Here is a 19,478-nt window from a genome sequence, read left to right on the forward strand (position 1 = left end):
ACCATTGGCCTAGGAGTGGCATTGTACACAATTGGCTGGACTCACCAACATTTATCAATCAGTAATTAATGAAATTCATCACAAGCTTGTCCACAGGCCAATCTGGTAGAAGTATTTACTCAATTGAGGTTCTCTCTTCCAAAAATGACTAGCATGTGGTAAGTTTACATAAAACTAGCCAGTTCAATCTTAATCTTACAGGTAGGATTTTATGTATGATGTTTAATGCTCAAAAGAGAGAGAGAAGTCTTATCTCTATAGACTGAAATTCACTTACCTCCCAATTCAAAACACTAAAACTGTTATGCTTAATTACAAATTATACACATAGAACTTTTTCTTGTATATATCTACCATATAACAAATATTAAAGTATAAAGGGTAAAGGCTTAAAAAAATCATGGAAGTTGTAGTGTTTTTTTCCCCCACATCCCATTGGTTATATATTGCAGTGCAGTTGGTTGAGTATTTAGACCAAGATATAAAGAACAAAGCCAACAATAGTTTATTTTCTACATATACACATTGTTTGAGGGGAAGCAGTAGTGGCTTTCTGGCAATTTTACTGTGACTTTTTGATTGGGATAGAAGAACAAATTGGAAACAAAGTTTTCCATTTTATCTAAGTTTCTTTTTAAAAAGTAATTATCAGGTCTCAGACCTTATGTCAATTACTGAAGAGCAATTTTTTACTTTTTTGTTGTTTTAGGAAAATTAGTTTGTAGTTCATTTAATTTTTTGCCAATATACTTCTTTTTAAGATCTTCCGCTGGGCAGTGGTGGCGCACGCCTTTAATCCCAGCACTTGGGAGGCGGAGGCAGGTGGATTTCTGAGTTCAAGGCCAGCCTGGTCTACAGAGTGAGTTCTAGGACAGCCAGGGCTACACAGAGAAACCCTGTCTAGAAAAAACCAAAAAGAAAAAAAAAAAAAAAAGATCTTCCATAGCTTCTGAACTTAGAACTCACTGTCTACACTAGATGCATAATAAAAACAGCCAATATTAAACTATCTAGCTATGGAAAAAGCAGCAGGAACTCATCCACTCTCTACTAGCACTCTGGTCATGAAGAAGTTTGAATTTTCCCCAAACCCTAATTACCTCATTAATTTTTTTTTTAAGATTTATTTATTCTGTTTTGCCTGCATATATGTCTGTGTATCAAGAGAATCTCTAATTCCATGTAGAGATAGTAAGATATTGTTGGATTCTCTGGAACTGGAGCTGTGGATGGTTGTGAGCTGCATGTAGATGCTAGGAACCAATCCTAGATCCCCTGTGCTAACATTTCTTCTAGGCACTGTCAACAGTTACCTAGCAACAGCCAGGTAGGAGTCTGGCTTGCTATAAAAGGACTGTTTGGCCTCCCTTTCTCTCTCTCTCTCTCTCTCTCTCTCTCTCTCTCTCTCTCTCTCTCTCTCTCTCTCTCTGACCCATTTCTCTTTCTCTGGCCTCTCTCTGTGTCCTTTCCTCCTTTTCTCTCCATGTGTTCATGGCTGGCCAATTCCTCCTCCCCCCTCCCTCTCTCCCTGTCCCCTGTCTTTCTCTGCCTCTACACCATTCTCGACCCCACATCCCATGCCCCAAAATAAACTTCATTTTATACTAAACCTGTTGTATAGCTGGTACCTTAGGGGGTGGGGGAGAAATGCCTCAGCATGGACCTGGTAAGGCACTCCCTCCCCACTGCATCATACCATGTTTTACAAAACGTATTACTCTGCATCACCAGCAAGTGCTCCTAACTCCTAAGCCATCTCTTCAGGCTCTATTTAAATAATTTTAAGATAGGCTATAGGCGGGTAAACAACCTTACAAAAGAATATTACCAACTATATCAGGAAAAGCTTGATCATTGAATGGCCTGTTAAAAGTCAATATTGTCAAGGCAGGTTTCTTGGCAAATTATTAAGGTTACATAGGTATGGATTTTGCCTTTATTACCCTTTCTAACTATAACTCTAAAATGTTGTATTGTGGCCTGAGACTTCCATAATGAATTCTCCACACCCACCCATACTCACAATGGATAAGTAGCTTCACTTTGTTAATTTACTTAGAAATATAAGCATATACAACATCACTACTCAAATTTTAATTGTAGTATTAAAAGTAACTCTATAGCTAGGGAGATGTCTCAGCAGAGTTAAGCCTCTGCTGTGCAAACCTTACAACCCATATGACAGCTAGACGTGGTGGGTGACAGCACTCTTATGTAGAGATTTGGGGCGGGGGGTGGAGATAGAAGCTTTTAGAGATATTTTCAAAGTCTTACCTATACACAAAGCAAGAGACACACATTAATGCAAAATGTGTAGTAATTATGACTTTTTAAATGTCAAGGTTTAAAAGTGAAATCTCATCTGCTTAAATTGACAAACAAGATCATAGGTCATAATGATGTAATATCCAAGTAAAATTTTAACACATATTTGTCAATTTCTGAAATATATACTTTGCTAAGTTCACTTTTGTGCCAACTTGTCAAAGCTGCCTGTTTTTCTTAAGAAAGCTATGCTGTGATCACTAAGGAAAACAATTTATTCTAGAGATTATCTTATATCTAATGTCTGAACATGGTCTGTCTGAGTGTCCATTATGAATCTTTAAAGTGAGGCCTTGCCAGTGTTCTAGATAATAAGAATGCTGATCTCCTTGGGAAACCAGTTTTCCTACTAGCTTTTAAGGCTCAAGGTTATGACAAAGGACCAAGGCCCTGTGAATAGAAGGGGAATCAGAAACCACACTTATGTTAAATCCCTTTAGAGGTCCCTTTACCCTAAAGCATAGAACTACTTTTTAAGATAAAGAATAATAGGTTAAATTTAATTTTTTTGTTTGTTTACATGCAAGATTTCTCTGTAGAAGCTGAGCCGACTTCCAACGTGGATCCTCATCCCCAGCCTCCCCAGTGCTGCGATTGATTATAAGCAAGAACCACTACAAATGGCTCAAAACTTAAAGAATGGACTCCAATTTTCTTTATATTAATCTTCATCATAAAACTTGCTGTTTCTCAACATGAGAAATATAATTCAGATTTGAAAGGCAAACATGTAACAAATCTACCTATGATGTTAAACTTGGCACAATTCACTCATTTCTTTCATATTTTCCAATTTACTGGAATGTAATTTTCTCAGGTATATCCTAAAGATTCTTTAGATTTCATTGATATCTACTGTTATGTCTTCCTTTTCACTTATCAAGGTCAAAAACACCCTTTTCTATTTACTTCTAATCAAACAACCACATTAAAGACTTGACTTTAAAAAAAAAAAAAGGATTGATTTGTTTTAATTTTATATATGACTGTTCTGAGTGTATGTACTTCTGTGCAACTCACTTGTACTGTGCTCTAGAAGGGCTGAAGATGGAGTCAGATCTCCTGGAATTGGAGTGGCAGGTGGTTGTGAACTGTCAAGTGGGTGCTGGAAACCTGAGTCCCCTGCAAAGGCAAGTGCTCCTAACTGCTGAGTCATTCTCTAGCTCTTTAAACAAAGTCTTCTGGGACCACCATCTACATACTGAACAGCAAGCCTCTCAGTGATTCCCTGACTCACCACAGTAACACTGGAAGTACAAATGCACTCTACCATAGCTGGCTTTTTGTGTGGATTCTGGAATCTGAACTCAAGTTGTCAGGCTTGTATAGCCAAGTGCTTCTGCCCACTGAGTCAACTCCCTGACCTCACCACATTCACATTATATTATTTTAAATTTGTCTTCAGCAAAGGATGTGACTACACACTCCAGCTCTAAGGGCTAAAGACTAACAACCCCAAAGATACTTGACTTGATGATCAAAGTTGTAAGAGACCAAAATTATGTTTTCATTTGTAATTTATGGCCACTTTCCCAGTCTGTATTATTAATTATCTATAAAATATACTCTTGTAGGTGTCAACAACCCAAACAATATTAAATATATAGAATATATAGATCTTTGCTAGAGTTTATAAAAACTACACAGCATTTTTCCAGTGTTAATTGGGAAAATGAACAGTACTTCCTTAAGGTTTCTAAGCAAATCATATTGCTTAATTTTTTTCTTTATCTTTTTCCATTTCAATTGTCAAATTCTACATCTTCTGCTGTGTGTTCCACAGCTATGGTGATCAAATCAATTTACAAGAGCATATGCTTGCTTAATTGTCCATTCCTGACTCCTGGCCTGGAGCACTGGTCCTGAGCACTGAGCAGATCCTGGGCGGCAGCTCTGCCCCCAATCTCTCAGAACCCAGAGGAAGCAGGGCTCCCAGGAGCTCTAACCCAGGCAGTATCTTAGGTAAGCAGATAGCAACGCCTGCCCCAAACAGGGAGTAACTGGGACCCACTAGGACCCAGGAAGTCACTCCTGGCCAGGAGCACTGTCTGTGCCTGAGCACTGAGCAGATTTTGGGCCCCAGCTCTTACCCCAGTAGTAACATTTACCCCACACAGTTCTGATACAACCAAGATAATAGGAAAGACAAGCTTCAGTCAGAGACATAGCAGGTAGCACTAAGGAGATCCAGATAGCAAAAGGCAAGCCCAAGAACATAAGCATCAGCAACCCAGGGTACTTGGCACCATTCGAACCTAGTTCTCCCATACAAGAAAGTCCTGAATTCCCCATAGTACTAGGAAAGCAAAATTCAGATTTAAAATCACTTCTAATGATGATGATAGAGAACTTTAAGAAGGATATAAATAACACTCTCAAAGAATTTGAGGAGAACACAGGTAAACAGGTAGAAGTCCTTAAAGAGGAAACACAAAAATCCCTTAAAGAATTACAAGCAAACACAACCAGAGAGAGAAGGAATTGAACAAAACCATCCAGGACATAAAAATGGAAGTAGAAACAATCAAGAAATCGCAAAGGGAGACTACCCTGGAGATAGAAAACCTAGGAAAGAAATCAGGAGTCACAGACCCAAGCATCACCAACAGAATACAAGAGATAGAAGAGGGAATCCCAGGTGCAGAAGATACCACAGAAAATATTGACACAACTGTTAAAGAAAACGCAAAATGCAAAAAGTTCTTAACACAAAATGTCCAGGAAATCCAGGACACAATACCTAAGGATAATAGGTAGAGATGAGAGTGAAGATTCCCAACTTAATGGGCCAATAAATATCTTCAACAAAATTATAGAAGAAAACTTCCCTAATCTAAAGAACGAGATGCTCATAAACATACAAGAAGCCTATAGAACGCCAAATAGACTAGACCAGAAAAGAAATGCCTCCCGTCACATAATAATCAAAACACCAAGTGCACAAAACAAAGAATATTAAATACAGTAAGGGAAAAAGGCCAAGTAATATATAAAGGCAGACCTATCAGAATTATACCAGACTTCTCACCAGATACTATAAAAGCTAGAAGATGCTGGACAGATGTCATACAGACCCTAAGAGAACACAAATGCCAGCCCAGGCTACTATACCCAGCAAAACTCTCAATTACCATAGATGGAGAAACCAAGGTATTCCACGACAAAACCAAATTTACACAATATCTTTCCACAAACCCAGCATTACAAAGGATAATAGCAGGAAAGCTCCGATACAAGGAGGGAAATAATACCCTAGAAAAAGCAAGAAAGTAATTCTCTTCCAACAAATCCAAAAGAAGATAGCCACATAAAGATAATTTCATCTCTAATAACAAAAATAACAGGAGACAACAATCACTGTTCCTTGATATCTCTAACATCAATGGACTCAATTCCCAAATTAAAAGACATAGGCTAATGGACTGGATACATAAACAGGACCCAGCATTTTGCTGCATATAGGAAACCCACCTCAGTAACAAAGACAGACTCTACCTTAGAGTAAAAGGCTGGAAAACAATTTTTCAAGCAAATGGTCCTAAGAACAAGCTGGAGTAGCCATTCTAAAATCTTCAGCCGGAGAATACAAAGGGAGGGACTTATGGCTCCACCTGTATAGGTAGTTGAGGGTTGCCTTGCCAGGCATCAGTGGAAGTGGATGGCCTGGGTACCTGAAAGTTTGGATTCCCTAGTGTTGGGGAATTTGAGAGCAGGAAGGCAGAAATGGGAGGATGGTGGGAGCACACTCTCATAGAAACTCCCAGAATTATATGGATTAGACATGACAGAGGCAAGCGCCAGAAGACTAGATTCCAGAATTCAAACAAAAAATTATCTTGATACTAAAATGTTTTGAGAATTGTATATTGCAGAATACATAGCCTTGGTGTATCTACTCATCAAGCAAGCTGAGCAGACCTGTTCAAACCTCTGATGTCCTGGAATTCCAGCTGGATGCATTAAAGACACAGTATCAGATGCTTATCAATTTACTCTTCCCCCAACCCCTCTTCTAATATCTCAACACCCATAATCAGCTTGAAGAAGTTAATGAAGAGTCGGCACCCCTATTCCCTGAGCTTGGGGACTGAGGTGGTAAATGTCGGGCTGTCTTTCTAGGGAAAAGTAGTGGTTTTGGTGGAACAGGGAGGATTAGCTAGAATTTATTGCATAGCCATAACCTATTGGTAGAAATATGCATTATTGTTACTAAGATGAAGTTATAATTTCTTAAATGGTACAGAATTTACTTTGATTTCAAATTTAAGGTTTTCACTGGTACGAGCTTCTTAATGATATAAAAGTGAGATGAATATTGTTACTCTCATAGGCATTGTGCCTGTATAACACATTTAGGAATACAAGGCTTAGACCCTGTCCTTCTTTAAGGTTTTTAACTGATTTGAGATGGCTAGCCTCTGAGTTAAGGGCCTATAGCAAATTCATGGCTTTGAGTTTATTGTTAGGATATTTTCTATATTTTATTTAGAAATAGCTGAGGAGTTAACAGACAACATGGATAGCTTGTTACCTTACATGGATAGTTGGTTTTCAAAACATCAGAAATCCATAGAATTGATGTTACAAACATTTCTGTATTAATGTCCATTTTGATTAGAGACCTGTCAGCTACTGACAGCTTCCTGTCTTGGATTCTAAGAAGAAATTGAGCATCTTTGGAGTTACTCCAGTTGTGGTGAGACAGCCACTAGGCAAGAATTGCCTCTTTCTATCTACAGACAAATTACTGTCCAGAAAAAAGACACATTTGCGGAATAGTCGACTGATTATATCTGTCAAGACAGAGTAATCAGCCCTTAATAATTCTCCATTACTAGGTCTGTCAGATGATCCAGCATTTTGTAGTATAGGGACTGTCCAGTGTTCAGCGGTCTCTATAAATTGGCTAAGGTTTAGAAGCTATGCTTTGTGCTTCCCATAATTTCAGTTAACTCAGTCATTCTGGATTTCTGAAGGGGTTGAAAACTTATAGTCTCATAGCCAATCCTGGCTATTTACTTTGAGAGAAAAAATTTGAGAGGGTGGTTTTCAGCTGACATTCATTCTAAAGCCAAGAAAAAAGCCAGGTTCAGAACTAAGTCTTTTAGTTAGGAGAGATGACAGAGGTTCTGGTTAGTCAATAAAATGATGGACTGAGTATTAGGTCTATCTTGTACCTTACAGACACAAACTGGTATAGTTATGCTCTAATTGTATTTTGAGAGAAAAGTTTTATTTTAACAGGAAGGGTGATATGTAGGAGGAGCTAAGGTGGGAGGAGTACGGAGAGGAAGAGGAGGAGTAAGGAGAGAAGGAAGAGGAGAGGAGGAGCTAAGTGATGAGAGAGAGAAAGAGGGGGGATATGGAGGCGGATGTTCACATGTCAAAGATAGTTGATATATCTAGGTTGGGTATTGGGTTACACTTCTGATTGATATTGAGCATTACCAAACTTATAAAGCCTTTGATTAACATTAAAAAAAAGTGTATAAAAGCAAAAAGGAGAAGGAAGCATGGGATAGGGGTTTTCTATAGAGGGAAATGGGGATGGCATCTGAAATGTAAATAAAATATCCAATTAAAAAAAAAAAAATAGTCCGTTCCTAAATCTCATTCCCTACTTCTCATCTTTTCCTCCTGTATTGGCCTAGGACTCCACCTAGTGGACAGCAACAGGAATCACCCTTTCTACTGTCTCACTTTTTCCCTGCACAAAACACTGGTTTACTAGATTATTTATTGGTTAACTGATAATATTTCAGCAATTTCTTTAATGCGTATTGTTTGGTTTTGAACCCTGGGACAAGAGACTGAGGTGCATATTTTACATATCAAAGCAGACCTGGCCTCCAGATTCTCCCAGCATTCCTCAGTCCCTACCTGTCATACCCACCCCTCAACCCTGAACTTTCTAGCCCAGGGGCTGGACTGTTTTTCCCCCAGAGGCTCTTCCCTATATAATCTAGACATTTTGGTTCCCTCCGTGCCCCAATCTCCCTCTCCCTCTCTCTGTGCATTGCCATTTCTCTCTTTCTCTTCTCTCCTTCCACTTCTCCCCCTGGTGACTTTCCTGGCCTCAGACTTTGGGTCCAGTGAATTGGACAACCTGAGAGCATCTTCCCAATAAATCTGCATTTAATACAATATACTCTGGCTTGTTTGGCTCATTTCACCAGCAAAGAAATAACTTATCACATATATCTCCCTCAAAACACTCACTGTTTATACTTCAGTTATAGCCAAGAATTATAAAACTTTTTTCTATTTATATTATAGTAGTGAGCTCCAAAGAACACCCAACTACAGCCTAATATAGTACATTCCTTAATTTTTTTCTCTAAAAGGGAAAATAGCATAGTAAATTCTAAAACAAAATAGTGAATTCTCAACCTCAATAACAATGATCAATGACTTCAAACTTTTTCTTCAGAAGATCCAAGATTTGCATTCCCCCTTTCCCTCTAAGTTTGTTCTTTCTCGGAATATATGGCAAAATTTAATTTGTTTCTATTTTATAAAAATAGCAGTGTGTCAAGAACAGATTCTTGTTGTACTTACTATGCAATTACATGGTTGTAGCACATAGCACAGGGCATATACAGCATTCTAACAAGATATTGGAAGAATGGCCTTTTGGCCTACAGGGGGAATCTTCATATATACTGTTTCTTTCTAACTGAAATTCAGAGTGGTTTTACGCATAGAAACAATTGTGCTTCATGACTGTCACCTCACAGCTAAGCTCTCTGAGACCTTAGCTAGATTTTCTCCCGTGTTATTCCATTATGAATAAAACTAGTCAAAAAAAAACTCTTATATTTTTAAAATTTATTAATAAGTTTTTTATTATATTATTATAAGATATCATTTCTTCCCTCTAATCCCTCCCATATATCCCCCCTTTACTCTCAAATTCATGGTCAGTTTAATTACTGTTACTATATACATTACATGCATATATTTATTCCTAAATACATAAACACAACCTGCTCATATTATGCTACCTGTGTTGTTATTATGCTATCTATGGTATCAGGGATAACTACTTGGTATTAAATAACCAATCAGGTGGGCTCTTCCAATTTCTAACTACATGTTAAATATTTGTCCTTATATCTACAGATAGATTTAGTTCTCACTCATTAAAGAAACATATTTTTGCAAGAGACAAATTATTACAGAAAACTACAATCAATCAAAATACAAAGAACAAGAGATCACATTGTGTCCAATACAAATTATATCTGTAATAGAATTCCTGCACCTAAGGCTCAGCGATCATATCAGAATAGGAGGTAGAAAGATTGTAAAGTGCAGGATGTTTGCGCAAACTCTGTCTCCTAGAAATGTCAGAGAGGCTACAGACCCAAGAAGTTTTATCAAACAAGACCTGAACACTAACAATGGGCATACTAACCTAGAAGGGGTCTCAACCCTAGACAACTATGGGCAACCAGGAAATACTAAGAAGAGGAAAATGTATCTTCCTCAAGGAAGAATCCCTCTAATTATTTTCAACATGTAAGTCCCTTTCTTTTTAAAAATTGGATATTTATTTACAGTACAGATGTCATCCCCTTTCCCCATTTCCCCTCCCTAGAACCCCCTATCCTAGAACCCCTCTTCCTTTATGCTCTTATACCATTTTGATTACACGTATGTAATAAGGTCAGTGCTAGGTTGAGGGTCTAGCAATACAATAGATGCAAATAGTCGAGGAACAAGCAATACAATAAACACAAATAGTCAAAGAAAAAGCAAGGCATCAAACCCAGTTACATGAACATTCCCGTGATCACTGTTTCTAAAGGCTTATCAGGATGACCAAAATATCTGAGCCTACTTCCCTATCCTAGCTCAAGGTCATTTTCATGTCTGAAGCCTACTTCCTTGTTCTAGTCTAAAATTTAGAATCCTGTCTGAAATTACTTTTTTGTTCTGGCCTAATATTTAGATTCCTGCCTGTGATTACTTCTTTGTTGTAGCCTAAGATTTAGATTCCTATCTGAAATTACGTCTTTGTTCTAGTCTAATGTCAGATTCCTGCTTGAAGCCTATTTCCTTGTCCTTGGCCAATGCTATATTCTTGTCAAGCAGCCCCAAAGGCTCTCCACCTCTCCCCCTTTTTTATTTCATTAACAAGACTGAGCCTGTCTTAGGTTGTTCTGACAAGAATTCCTTCCTTACCCATTATGGAATATGCATTATCAAAGGCAATGCACTTCTTAGGTTGGCAAGGCTCCGTGCAGAATCTTACCAGTCCTTGGCTTGCCAGCCTGTTAATTTAATAACTTTGTCTGGGGGTCCATTTTCAGGTCTATTTTCAAAGCCATGTACTTTGGCTGCCAACATTTGATTTGGCTAACAACATTTGATGTTGTTAAAGATAAGCTTTAACACGATGGGCAGGAATAAAAGTATTCCCAGGACAAGAAGGGCTAGCCTGATCAAGCTATATATGCCATTTCTGAGGTTTGTCCAAAATGGAAATACTGAGCTCAGGCCATGGATAATTTTATTGGGATTATCTGCAACATCGAAGATCAACAGAGCAGCATTCTTTAAATTCATAATCTCATTACGCAAAGTTAACACACCCAGAGAGGTGTTAGGATTATGCCAAATATCCTACAGGTGTCTTTAAACTCTTTTCTAATTATAATGACAATCATTGTAAATTTAAAAAGTAACACTACTCCAGTAATATTTGTCATGACACTTGGGATGGCTCCTATCTCTTGAACCCTGAACCGCCTTCAGATAATCTGAATGGGCTATAGAGCATCATTTGTTGTTCCAGATACCTATAAAAATCCTTTTGTATACTCAATACATTATTAACATTTTTTGCTAGATGGTTAACAAAAATCGTTGTCTTAACTCCTTGTGTCAATGCTATTGCAGAAGCAGTGGTGCTAGCAATTAATGGAATTAAAGCTGTTATACCAGCAATAATCATGTAAATCCCTTTCAGAAATCTTAGTACTTCCCTATTTCTAATCACATTATTAAACTAATTTAGCTTCCCACTCACATTGTTCAGAACTTTCTCCTAAGCTAACATTTTAAAATTTAGTTAGATACACTACTCTAATCTTTTCTCTATGTCTCCTGAAGTTCTGCTTATTCTCAGTAGGGTTCTATGTGGGGTATAAAGAATACATAGTCCTAGCTTTCCAGGAAGCAACTAAGTATTTGTATTGCTTTGGGGCCTCTTAGCTAAGACTAAGTCTTGGAGTGTTTTGCAGTTTTTCTTTGTATCTCAATTACTTTGACACCTGATTATCTGCACCAGTTTTCTTACTTTTCGATGGAAAGGTATGTTCTGACAGGGTGTCATAGTTCTAGGACATTCTGCAAGGTCCATATTGGCTAGAATGTCCCTGTAATTTGCCTCTATCTTTAGCACTACTCTGGACTTGCACTGCTCTTAATTTTAGTAACATGACCATGTATTGTTTCCTACCTAGGCCCTTTCATTGCTGAGAATGAAATCTAAGATGTTGCACATTTATTAACTAAGCTCTCCAGGAGGAGGGGATCAGGACCTATAGTGAGTAAGTTGTCAACTCTATCAGCTCTGAACAAGTCAGCAGCTAGTCCTACTGTATTATACAGCTATTTTAATTTTCTAAGTTTCTCAAGAAAAAAATGGGAAATAAAGCTAGTGCATAGTGTTTCCAGACTGGAAGAAGACACATTAAATATTATTCAGCATAATGATCTCATCTTGGAACTAAAGAAATAAAACCTAGAAAGTTGTATTTCCTTAGGTCACACTGATAACAGAATTTAATAACAGAAACAGAACTAGGACCTAAATCCACAAGTTCCTGACGTCAGAGCCAGGCTACAATCACATTGCTTCTTAAGACGTGTCTTACTTCTGCCCTCCCAACAACACTGTAAAGTCTTTGATAACAAGGTAGTAACTGACTTTAGTATTGTTAGTATCTCAAAGTATTAATCTATGTTTAAGGGATATGTAATGAATCTTAAAATGAAGTCTTTGTTATAAGAAAGATTGGTTGATGAAGATACCCAACACAGACCTTGGGCTCCACATACATACTCAAAAGAATTTAATCTATGGGTAGTATTCACACTTTTTTGAAGTTCGAGTGTTAGCATTTTGAATATTTATAAGCTTATCTGTGGCCATACCCATGTCTGTTCTAAGGTATTTCTGGTAGAGGGACTGAAGAGTTGCTCAGTGGGTAGAGAATGCTTGCTGGGCAACCTTGAGGACCTGAGTTCAAACCCCCAACTCTAGGACCCAGATAGCTGGGTGTGGGCATATGTGCATGTAAACTCTATACATAGAGCCCAAAAGCATTTTCTGTGTGTTCACAGGCTAGTATCATCAAAAATACTGTGGAAGAACTATAAACACAAACTATGATTAAAATTGAACCGATTTTATAAAACAGCTAATTAAAAAAAATCCAAGGGTCTAAACTAAAACCACCTAAATCTTCATAACTAAATGCCATTTGCCAATTTATTATATCTTATACTTATTTACATAAATTTTATAAATTCCAGAAAGAAAAACTATGACATTCGTGTACATAGAACACAATAGCTAAGAAACATACCAATCTAAGGCTAGGCGTGGTATCAGACGCCTTTAATCTTCACTCAGGAAGCAGAGGCAGGTGGATAGCCTGTTCTCCAGTGAGTTCCAGGCCAGCCAGGGCTACACAGTGAGACCAGTCTCCAATAAATAAATAAATAAATAAATAAATAAATAAATAAATAAATAAATAAAAAAAAATAAATAAATTGAGATTACTTAATCTCGGAAACATTCTGGTTGTGAAACAAGCTAGTTATGAAACTATGAACATACTTAACTTCCTATGTTTCTGCTGTCTCATCAACAACAATGAAAAAAACAATCTAACAAAGCCAAGTATAGGGCTGTTTGAACATTAAAGAGAAAATTACATATGTTTAAACATAATTCCTGCCACATTAAAAGCAAATAAATAAATAGCTATCATTTTGACTGTCATTACATACCATAAGGTCCACTCCTCTTAATTCCAAGTATTATTTTTAAGATAACTATATTGCAATGTATTTTCATATTCTCTAATATATAAAACGATGAATAAACTGTGATATTATAGCAAGGTATGTCACAGTATTATACACAATCAGTAAAAATTTATAGTGAAATTGTGATAAAGAAAAATGACTGTTAACAGAGTTTTAGTTAAAAAAATCAGCATTGAATGAGTTTCTGATTTTATTTTAAAAATTAATAATAGTGAGTAAAAATGTTTTTAATTTTTCTTAATTGTTTTTCAAATGCAAGTAGTATATTAAAAAATAAATCCTACTAAAATATTGGCAAGAGCTACTTTTATTCTTCTTTTCCTTTCTACATTTTCAAAGTTTTCTACACTGAACAACTTTTTTTTTTAGAATTCAAAACATTTAAGTTTTTAAACTTTAAATATGGAGCACATTTGAGAAAATAATTGCTTGTGACTATCAATCTGCTTTTATGAACTCATTTAAAGATGATCCTCTAACTGATGTGAGCTGACCAAGTTTATTTTGCCTATTTGTATTACCAACATATGTGGAGATGAGACTACAAATTTCATACATTTGTAACAAATAGTTTAAGTATGTTAAAAAGGTTTTTCAATAGGGAAAAATTAATCCCAATAAACAAAAAAGGAAAACAGAACCTCTGGGCTGTGTAGCTGAGTTGTTAAAGTGCTTGCCTAGAATATACAAGGGTCTGGGTTTAATCCACAGCACTGGATCAACTGGATACGGTAATACAGGGTTAAAATCCTAGCACTTGGGCTGAGTGGTAAGGGTGCATGCCTTTAATCTCAGCACTCCAGAGGCAGAGGCAGAGGTAGGTGGATTTCTGAGTTCGAGATTATGAAGTTGAGTTCCAGGATAGCCAGAGCTACATAGACAAACCCTGTCCCAAAAAACAAACAAAACCCCCCACCTAACCCTTCTACCAAGGGGGAAAAAAAAAAAAACAACCTAGGACTTGGGAAGTAAAAGCAGGAGGATTAGAACTTCAAAGTTGTCCTTTGCTAAACAGTAAGTTTGAGGCTAGCTTGAACTACAACAGATATTTCCACCACCATGAGATGACTCAGTGGGTACTTATTGGCAAGCTTGATGACCTGAGCTCAATTCCTGGAACTCTTATGACAGAAGAAGAACATAAACTCCTGCCAGTTCTTTTCTGGCACATACACACTCTCTGTGATATGCCCCTCCAGACAAACACACAAATAAACATGACAAATAAAAATGTAGAACCTCCGATGATCAACATCTCATAATTGTTCTAACCATATTTGATCTCTATCATCATGTCAAAGACATGTTTTGCACATTGGTACAAGTAAAATTGAATTGTTTTCTTTTTTCTTTTTCTTTTTTTTGAGACATAGTCTCACATTGCACACAACAGGCTAAAAGATATTTGGTCTCAAACCTACTACACAGCCAATTCCTGATCTTCCTCACTCCCCCTCCCAAGCACTGGTATTACAAGTGTGTACCACAAGATCCATTTTATAAAATTTTTAAAAATCTAACTAAAACCAAAATACTACTTTAGAAACCAGATTGGCCATTTGTCGTGTGTGCATGTACATGCCTGTCAAAACAGCAGGTTAACAGAAATCTAACAGACTTACCCGTTCTGCAGTTGCCTCCTCTCCAGGTACACACACAGCAGCAGCACAAGCTATTTCCATCACAGAAGAGCTGGTAGGAGCATCAGTTGTGGATGAAGACCTAGGTCGACCTGACTGTATAACAGTTGCCACCTCCTGGCCAGATTTCCTGTTGATTTGGGGACTTCCCTTTGGGGCTTCTGATTTGCCCCGCCTACTATGTAAGCTTGTCCCTCTCTTCATCTTGGGTGGCACTCGGATCTGCTGGAGAACACGATTCAGAGCTGTGGGATGGGTGGAGACACCATCAATCTCAGCACATGCGTTCTGACTGTCCAGATCCACCTCAGGCTCTGGATCTGTCTGAATCTGCTGCACATCGTGTGGAGACACTGATGACCTCCTGCGCTGGTGCTGGAAGAGATGCTTCAAGCCTTGGCCAATCACATTAATGTTCTCCAAAGCATTGTGGGTCATTTTAGATAACTTTTGCTCTGATTCTGTCTGCCTCCTGGCTTCTGCATCTTGGGACCTGCCTCCAGGATCAGGGTCCTCATATGACTGGTCACTGCCGGAAGGCTCCATCAGTGAGCTTAACAAGCTTATTTGCAAACTCAAACAGTTTAAACACACTGAGACTGTCAAATTAGGTAGGCATTTGCTTCAAGAGTGGGTATGCATGCAGCTGAGAAATGGAGGTTTCATGCCTACCTAATGTAAAAAAAAGGAAGAAAAAAAGAAAAAGAAAAACAACCTTGTATCATACATCCATGCAGAAATACAGAAATACTACAGTTAAAAGAAAACCAAAAGCATGCAGCTAGCCAAACAGATTAAGTATTATAATTAAGCAATCTTTAATCAGAAGATTAAAAGATAATTTTTCAGATAATGGTTATGTTATTTTCTAGAATAAAAAGCCCAGAACAAGGACACAAAAAATGAAAATAACATTTTTAAAAAAAGATCCCTTACAAGTTTCAATGTAAAGAAGGAAACTAAGGGGACATCTTAGAATAGACAAAATTCACATAGGTTAGGATTTTAGTAAAAATTTGAAGCCTTTTGCTCAATGGTAATTAGAGGTGACAGGTTTGCTCTTTTGAGAGGCTAAAGCAAAAAAAAAATCTTGTAAATTAAATTTTTTGCTGAAGCAAACAAGACAAAACAAAACTTTCTGGCCCCAAATAAATGAGTGGCCCAAACAGATTACTCTTCAGAAAGAACAGAGTTTTGTTCAGTACCAACTGTCAAAAGAGAGATTTGAAGGTAGGTAGGTAGGTAGGTAGGTAGGTGTGTGTGTGTGTGTGTGTGTGTGTGTGTGTACCTGCTGTAATCCTAGCACTCAGGAGGCTAACATAGGAAGATGGAGAGTTCAAGGTCAATCTAGACTGCATACACAGCAAGTTCTAAGCCAGTCAGGGCTATATAGTGACACTGATTAATTAAAAACAAAATCAGAAAAGAGAGTCTCTCTCTCAACAGTATTCTTGACAGAAGACTCCTATCTATTTATATAAACTCAAAAACAAAGATGTAGAACAGTAACTAGGTGCAATCAAACAACAGAGAAAAACGAAAGGTTAAAGGCCAAACAGCTGCCACAAGCCAGTATTAAACACAGGAAAAGGAAGCTGAAACTAAGAGCATGACTGTCATAGCTACTGAAATCACATGCAGAGGGGAGGGAGGAGTGGATGGACTGGGATCAGATCTCTCTTTTCAATAAAGTGTTTTATTTTTTGAGTTTGTGCAAATATATAAAATTGTAGAAAGGCATAGAAGCTACTACAGAGGACAAAACATGATGCAGGAGCTTTTTGCATATTTTCTCTCAATTTTTGTTGTTGTTTATAACACTTTAAAACATTACGAATACCCTGAACAATCTGCCACTGTCAGTTAAGCACTGCAAGTTCCTGTTCTGGGGTATGGGTCCTGCTGCCACCAAGTGGCAAGACAGCATAAATGAGCTCACTGTCAACATGGGCTAACCACATGCTGAGGAACAGGAAACACAAATCCACTCACAATTCCAGACGACCATTCTCAGGACTTTTCATCATAGGACATGGACACTGGCACTGTGGCTCCATGGTCCCCATTCTTTCAAACCTATTTCCCTATCTGCTGACTCTTCATGACTCAAAAGCACAGATCGACAGGGTTAGAAATGCTCATCTCTCACCAGTACTTTTCTACTTTCTAAACATCATATGTCTCTTCATTCTGGAAGGAGGCAACTGAAAGCAGCTGTTTGAGTGGGGAAGCTCCCTGTCCTTCACTGAAATTCTTTGTGGCCTCATAGAAATCCTGCCATCCATATGACCTCCTGTTTCCTAATTCTATATGAGCATTGGTTTGTTGGTCTCCCTTTGGGACCACAAAGAGAAAGAACTCTTATTGGCTTAGATCTACTGCAGTTTTCTGGGACATTCTGTGGGCAACTTTTGCCAATAGTATGCATGTCTAATTATCCTGACCTTCCCTCATAAGTCTGCCTGGCAAACTAATAGTTACTGAGTTGTATTAATCTTAGGTTAAAAGGGCTGTCTGACAAACATACCAGCACGGGTGACAGTGTACATTTGTCAAACTATTCTCGTACTGGGCTGCTGAGACTGAGAATATGGGAGGATGTCAAAGCAAGGCAGACAGGAGGCAATTTGTGCCTCATTTTATACTGTATCAGCCACACTATACAACTGATCTGGTTATTGTTGTAAGTAAAATAAAGCCAGTTTACCCTGTCAGATTCAAAGATACCATGAATAAAACAATGTTACTATGGTAGCTAAGAAACTAAATGAGCTACTACTTATCTCACACATTAAGTATTATAGAAATTGACTCCTCAGCATCTCTTTCTTTGGGTAGTATGGAGAACTCATCAACTGACCATCTGTCTACTTCCTATCTAAAACCTTGGAGTACATTTTAAATGTCAGTTAACTTCATGTGAGATTTCACTAGTATTTGTACATTGGTTTGTTTGGGTTTTTTAAAGCTGAAATGACTGACTACAAAGAGATGCTGGACTCCCTAGGGAAGGCTCTACGGCACAGCTGTAAAGATGAGAGACTGTATCTCAAGATTTCTAACAACACTTGTCTTAATTACACTCCTTAGCACAGGTGCATGGAGCATGCAGCCCTAAATACACTCAAGTTAAGTTTTGAGTAATAAGTTGGGATTACCCACTTCTGATAGATGTAACCTGGCAAGTGGAACAGCTATTATTTATGTGACACCACACACATAGAACATGGTCAAAATTGTGAAGGCTCCTCAAGTCTCTGTACAGAAAATCTCTAAAGTCCCTGATCAAGGTATATGAAATATTAACAAAGACCAAGTATGATAACAAAATAACCAATGACAATAATACTGTCATAACTGCAAATGCTGACAGTAAGAATGTCAACACTCATGGAACTCAGTCATCTCAAAACACTTTTGAATGCTCTGCCATTTTCTTCTCTAAAATAGTAATCCTGGAATAACTAGTAACTGTTAATTAGTTTATGAGAAGACTCAAAATTACATTTATATCCCTGGCTTTATATACACAAGAAGCTAACTATACTCTGATAAGAAATGAATTTGGCTTTTCTTCTGTACATTATCTCTAAATCATCACATTCTTACAGTAAAGAGGAAAAGGAAAAGAGCAAAATGACATGACAGAAGAGATGTGAAATATGGAGGAAAGAGCAAGAAGCAGCCATGAACACACCAGACATTTCTGGTCATTTCAGTCAATTCTTAGAATTTCCCACAATTCAATTTTCTACCACAGTTTTGCTTAACATGCAATACTTGATAAGTGCACACTAAGAAAACAAGTTGCTTTGAATTAATATTAGAAATAAAGTGGAAAATTGCTTTGTAATGTTCAACAAATGTTTAAAAGGATCCTCCACAAAAACACTCTTAATTATACAAAAATTATTTCTTTCTATTTCTTTCTCTTGCCAACTTTTTTGTTTTGTATAGGGTAGCCAAAGCTTTTGGCATTGAGTTATTTTCATAGGTCATGAAAACTTGGATACTTGCCTTCATTGCTCTCCCTCAAGCACGTCCTGGGGGCACTGATGTCCTTTTAGGAGAAGCTGAAAAGCAAGCATAAGAATCAAAGTGAAACTTAGCTGGGAGCTTACCTTTACAGACAAACAAGAAAAGGTTGAATGCACAGGAAACATTACAATTTATGTTCTATCAGTAGGAAGTTGTAGAATCATTTTTAGTTTTTTTAATAAGCATTTTCTAATTTTTAAAAGTAAAACAAAGTTGTAATCAAGAAAGAAGATATTTTGTAAAAAAAAAATATAAAAACTAACAACACTGAAAAAAGAGCCAAGTGTAGTGGTATATGCCTTTCTTTACTCTTAGCAGTCTACAGGCAGAAATTGCCCATTTCTGGCTAATCCAGTAGGTCAGCCAGAGCCACACAATGAGTGGGTAGGTGAAGAGAGTCACAGGTTACAA

At 37.5% G+C, this 19,478-nt stretch overlaps 1 protein-coding gene across 4 annotated transcripts in view; it reads right to left on the reverse strand.

Annotated features, from left to right (window-relative positions):
• Tmcc1 (transmembrane and coiled-coil domain family 1) overlaps window positions 1-19,478 on the reverse strand; it is a 176,091-nt gene that overhangs the window by 111,012 nt on the left and 45,601 nt on the right. For 2 of the 4 annotated variants that reach the window (XM_034511594.2, XM_076940325.1), the window contains 2 exons: window positions 19,047-19,102; window positions 15,012-15,701 (listed from right to left, as the gene is read on the reverse strand). In XM_034511594.2, coding sequence (XP_034367485.1) covers window positions 15,012-15,575 — 564 coding nt within the window. In that variant the 5' untranslated portion in view covers window positions 15,576-15,701; window positions 19,047-19,102. The remainder of the gene's footprint in view (window positions 1-15,011; window positions 15,702-19,046; window positions 19,103-19,478) is intronic. The other 2 variants (XM_076940326.1, XM_076940328.1) reach the window with 1 other exon arrangement.

This window comes from Arvicanthis niloticus, chromosome 9 (assembly GCF_011762505.2).
Source record: "Arvicanthis niloticus isolate mArvNil1 chromosome 9, mArvNil1.pat.X, whole genome shotgun sequence".
NCBI lineage: Eukaryota > Metazoa > Chordata > Mammalia > Rodentia > Muridae > Arvicanthis > Arvicanthis niloticus.